At 48.1% G+C, this 5,751-nt stretch overlaps 1 protein-coding gene across 2 annotated transcripts in view; it reads left to right on the plus strand.

Annotated features, from left to right (window-relative positions):
- Positions 1-254: 254 nt before the first annotated feature.
- The window catches only part of ZNF823 (zinc finger protein 823), a 20,199-nt gene continuing 14,702 nt past the window's right edge, over positions 255-5,751 (plus strand). Inside the window, exon 1 of one of the 2 annotated variants that reach the window (XM_017497698.2) lies at positions 255-453. In XM_017497698.2, the coding sequence (XP_017353187.1) occupies positions 451-453 (3 nt within the window). In that variant the 5' untranslated portion in view covers positions 255-450. The remainder of the gene's footprint in view (positions 454-5,751) is intronic. The other variant, XM_017497699.2, reaches the window with a different exon arrangement.

Here is a 5,751-nt window from a genome sequence, read left to right on the forward strand (position 1 = left end):
TCCCTGTCCAGGAGGAAAAAGCAGGAAGAACTCACCGAGTACAATCAGGAAATGCTAAAATGCAAACGTCACTTCGGGAGGGGTAGGGTCACGGCGTTGGGAGGAAGCCCGCCTTGCCAAGGGCAGTGTCTGGAACCTGTTCATCCGGCTCCACTCAGCGCTGTAAGATCGCTTCTTTTGTCAATCAGTCGCCAGGGGGCGGGATCTGGAGCACCATCCAATCAGGGACGAGGGGCGGGGTTGTGGGAACTGTCAATCAGGCACGCTTTGGGGAGGAGGGTGCGACGTTCAAAGAGCCCGCGGAGTCTTCGCCACGCCCCTGCGCTCCGAGTCCTGGCTCTGTCGCTGAGGGAGAGACGCCCTGGAAGGTCTGTATCAGCGTCTGTGGCGCTGGGACCCACACTGGACACTGGCGTGTAGGGAGGACATCCGGACACCTGGAAGCTGGAAATGGTGAGTGTGCGGGGTCCGGGGTCCCGAGGCAAAGAAGGGGCTGGTTAGAACCGGCCGGAACCGACCGTGAGAGGACCCGGGCCTTGCCCTGGGCGACTCCGGGGTCTGCAAACCCAAGTCCCCCAGCCCTAGCTCGGCCCTCGGTCCCCTCGGCCGCATGATGGGGCCGGGCTGGCAGCCGGGACCCCGGTGTCCTGTCCTGTCCCTGCGCGGCCACTGAGGTCCCGGCGCCCTCTCTTGGGCAGTTCCGCGCCCACAGCCCCGCGCCTCCCCAGATTGTGCGGCTGTAACCCGCACAGGTTCGCGGCCCGAGTCACCGCACCCAGATGCCGAGAGCTGCAGCAGAAACAGTTTAATAGGGAGAGAGGGGAGGACACCCTAGATCCGCCTCGCTGAGAGGTTTGGAGGTGGGGTGTTTAGGGGTCTGGTCGGGGGCGGCTGGGATGTGGGGTCGCTGGTTGGTGAAGAAGTGAGGGGCGAATCTTGGGTCGGGAGGTGAAGAACCGTATTATTCTGCTGAGTGGGCTCCCTTGTGGGGTCTTCAGCCTGCTTGGCGCCAGCCTTTCCGCTGGAATTGAGAAAGAACTCTGGCGACTCTTGAGCAACTCTCAGAGATCTTATCCCCAGGGACAGTGGGGAAGCCGGCGTCTGCTGTGACCTGACTCTCAGGGAGGCGGCCCCGTGAGGCGGCGGGGCTGAGGGCACCTGGTTAATATCAACTGCAATCTCACCTCCAGCCTGGCTCGCAGTTCCTGTGAACCCGGTGAGGACGCTGCACGGTGACGATGGAAGGGTCCCTAGGCAGAATCCAGACTCGTGTGTGGGGTTTGTGCTTGGAAAGAGGAGCTGTGATCCGTGGGGTCCCCAACACCTTCTTTCTTCCCAAGGGCTACCAGTCTTCCAAAGATGTGGGCAACAGGGTCTCAAATCCATCACCCTATCCCCTCATCCTAACTCCTAGGGCTGGCAGTAAATCCCTTGGTTTCCAGAGCCTTCCCCAGACTTTCTCTCCTCTCAATTCACAGCAACTTTATGAACTCGTTCCTCAGGCAATATTTCAAACAGAGGCATTATTTTAATTGTAGCTTGTATTAACATAGCAATGTATGGCTCTTTTTAAAAGATTTGTTTTGTGTTTGTGAACATTTCACATGTGAGGAAGCAAAGAATAACCACTTGAATCCAGTGTAGGAAAGAAAAGTATGTGTGTGTGTGGCTGTCCTTTATCTTGTCTACACAGAGATACTTGTAAAGAATATTTTCAGTTGAGGTTCCTCTTTGCAAATTGTACAGGGTGATCTGTCCTCAGCCCACTCTCTGTGGTATCCTGGTCCTGGGTTACAGAACTGTTTGGGTCTACTCCACGATGCCCATAGCTGCTGAATCTTTTGTAGTATGTAGTGAACAGCAGCTTTGAATCACTCCTCCCAGAAGACAGCCTGAGGTGAGGGGTGGGACCTTATAGGGGAGCAGCTGTGTGCCGTCAGGGTGGGAGGAGTTCCCTGGTATACTGTTTGTCAAAAAGTGAAGCCCTTAAAACATTCAGCTTTTCTTCCTCCAATCCCAGTTTCCATTCCTTGGGGACACATGGCTGGTGAGCCAGCTGGTTGGTGGTATTGAGGGTAGCATCTCCTGAGAGAGTAGTTATGCAGCAGTTTAGTGAGCAGGATGGGGGTGGGAGATGTCCCAAGTGATAGAGGACCTGAAGTGACACTTGAGTCAGATTTGTCTGCATTCCAGTCAGCCCCTCCCTGCATTTATCATCTTGAAATGATTTGTTCACTCATTTCGGCTTCAGCTTTTTAATAACTGCAAAATGCATTTTATCATTAGGGCTTAATAAAGAAGAGAAAGTATGTTCGAAGAGACAAGAACAAGTTGGGGTTTCAGAAAACAAATTACATATTTAGTCCTATGTTTTATTATTATTTTTAACTTTTATTTACTTTCTTTTGAGATGGATTCTCGCACTGTCACCCAGGCTGGAGTGCAGTGGCAAGATCTCAGCTCACTGCAGCTCCATCTCCTGGGTTCAAGCAATCCTCTCACCTCAGCCTCCTGAGTAGCTGGGATTACAGATGTATGCTACCATGCCCAGCTAATTTTTTTGTATTTTTAGTAGAGACAGGGTTTCACCATGTTGGCCAGACTGGTCTCGAACTCCTGAGCTCAAGTGAACCACCTGCCTCAGCCTCCCAAAGTGCTAGGATTACAGGAGTGAGCTACCACGCCTGGCCTCAGGTCTGTTTTTTTATTGGATAATTTCAAATGGAATTTCATGGCCTAGGAGTGAAAAGAAGTTGGGAAACACTGTTTTTTATTATGACTGCAGAAAAATGAATACATTTTCCAAGAAAATGTGGTAGATATATTGATGAATTATAAAGATTTACCAAAATGTTAGTTCCTCTCCTTTGTAGAGTGGAGAATTTGAGACAGTGAATAACTCTATTCTGTTCCTGTTATTTGGACTTGACATACTAATGCAAAATTCTGTGGGACAGGACTTTCCAACAGCTAAAGAACTCAAATATCATTATTTACTTACTAAATAATTTATTATTATGGAAATGATAAATTAATGACATTTGTTGTCTGAAACAGATAGATACTTATGCTTTTCCTGTTGAACTATAAAATATAGGTTCTTTGCAGTTTCCTTCTCTCCTATAAACATAAATGCTGGATTGGAGTGATTTTTCTGGATTCATCACACATAAATAATTTGTTTTTAAATACCCATGTAAGGCAAGTGAAGGTAAGTGAGTAGACTTGACTGGGGTGGAGAAGCCTGAGACCACTGACTCTGAGCTAAGGTCAATCTGGAGCCTGCAGAGAGAGGTCATTGAAGACCCAGTTGAATTGTTTCTTCCTGGGGAACCTTCCTGGCAGGTGACCCAACCTGTTCATTCCAAACATGGGAGGAACCCTTTATGCTGAGAGAAGCGACAGAGCACTGGAAAGTTGAAGATCCACAGGCAGAGACATTTAGGGTGATGCCCTGTCTGAGGTTATCTTTGTTACTGTTGTGGGGCTGTTGCTAGACATTCTCAAGTAAAATAAATCTGGATTTGGGTAAGAAGTGACTTCATTCTGGCTGGGCGCGATGGCTCACTCCTGTAATCACAGCACTTTCGGAGGCCGAGGCAGGCGGATCACGAGGTCAAGAGATCGAGACCATCCTGGCCAACATGATGAAACCCCGTCTCCACTAAAAATACAGAAAAATTAGCTGGGCGTGGTGGCACATGCCTGTAGTCCCAGCTACTCAGGAGGCTGAGGCAGGAGAATTGCTTGAACCTAGGAGGAGGAGGTTGCAGTGAGCCGAGATTGCGTCACTGAACTCCAGCCTGGCGCCTGGCGACGGAGCAAGACTATGTCTCAACAAAAAAAAAAAAAAAAAAAAAAGTGACTTCATTCTAAAAGTATATTGCAAAAGGAGAAAACTACCAACTATAAGATCTGCAAGGATCTCAAAGCTTAGGCAGAAAATTGCTTTCCTTTTTTTTTTTCTTTTTGTTTCTGGTTTTTGAGACAGAGTCTCATTCTGTTGCCCAGGCTGGAGTGCAGTGGCGCAGTCTCAGCTCACTACAACATCTGCCTCCCAGGTTCAAGCGATTCTCCTGCCTCAGCTGGAACTACAGGCATGTGCCACCACACCCTGCTAATTTTTTGTTATTTTTAGTAGAGACAAGGTTTCGCCATGTTGGCCAGGCTGATCTTGAACTCCTGACCTCAGGTGATCCACCCACCTCGGCCTCCCAAAATGTTGGGATTACAGGCATGAGCCACCACGCCTGGACTTTTTAGTTGTTTGAGACGGAGTATTGCTTTGTCACTTAGACTGAAGTGCAGTGGTGCGATCTCAGCTCACTACAACCTCTGCCTCCCGGGTTCAAGTGATTCTCCTGCCTCAGCCTCCTGAGTAGCTGGAATTACAGGTGCCCGCCACCACACCCAGCTAATTTTTGTATTTTTATTAGAGATGGGTTTCACCATGTTGGCCAGGCTGGTCTCAAACTCCTGACCCAAAGAGATCTACCCACCTTGGCCTCCCAAAGTGCTGGGATTGCAGGCATGAGCCACCACACCCAGTCAGAAAATTGCTTTTCTTTTTTTTATTTGAGACAGAGCCTGTCTGTCTGTTGCCCATGCTAGAGCACAGCTAGATCTCAGCTCACTGCAACCTCTGCCTCCTGGGTTCAAGCTATTCTCCTGCTTCAGCTTTCCGAGTAGCTAGGACTACAGGCACATGCTACCACACCCAGTGAATTTTTTGTGTTTTTAGTAGAGACGGGGTTTCACCATGTTAGCCAGGATGGTCTTGATCTTCTAACCTCTTGATTCACCCACCACGGCCTCCCAAAGTGCTGAGAGCTACCACCCCAGCCAAAAATTGCTTTTCAAAGTGAAGAGCAAACAATATTAGAAAGAAGGTAGGAGAGAGAGCAGGATGGAAGGTGAAAATCAGATCCTACATCAGAGAATGTTTCACCTTGACTTCAGTCAGTTCTTAGGAGGGATTAAAAAGGGTTTTGTGGCTGGGCCCTCTGCATTGCTTTGACTGTGAGCCTCTTTTTAACCTTTAAGAAGACCAGACAAAAACCCCTTCAAATTCCCACTTTGCCTCAGAAATGATTAGCTGAATAATTTTGTCTTCACTAACCAGCCTGCCTAAAATTAATATAAAGCAAACTTTCCTTAAATTTTTCTCCTTCCTGCTAGACTCAGTCTGAGCCAGTACACAATCTCTTCTTTTTTTTTCTTTTTTGAGATGGAGTCTTGCTCTGTCACTCAGGCCACATGATCCCAGCTCACTGCAACCTCCGGCTCGCCTCCTGAGCTCAAGTGATCCTCCCACCTCAGCCTCCCGAGTGGCCATACAGGCATGCACCACTATGCCCAGCTAATTTTTGTATTTTTCATAGAGATGAGGTTTCACCATGTTGCTCAGGCTGATCTTGAACTCAGACTCAAGTGATCCGCCTGCCTTGGCCTCCCGAAGTACGGAGATTACAGGTGTGAGCTGCCTCACCTGGCCTGAGGTGATTTAATTCTAGCTGTTAACCAGGATTACAGAGCTGGGGTTAAATCAACAGTATTAGAGTCTGCTTTTACATTCACTGTGTGTGTTTAATCAGAGTACTGTACAAATTTAAAAGTCTGTTTGGGCTGACTTAGAGAACCTTTTGGTTCTGCATGATGGACGAAGGGTTTATGAATCTGAGAGTTTATTTGGGTCTGTGATATAATATAGTTTTCAAAAATATTTGGTCTTTTTTTTTTTTTTTTTTTTTT

This window comes from Cebus imitator, unplaced genomic scaffold (genome assembly GCF_001604975.1).
Source record: "Cebus imitator isolate Cc_AM_T3 unplaced genomic scaffold, Cebus_imitator-1.0 Scaffold234, whole genome shotgun sequence".
NCBI lineage: Eukaryota > Metazoa > Chordata > Mammalia > Primates > Cebidae > Cebus > Cebus imitator.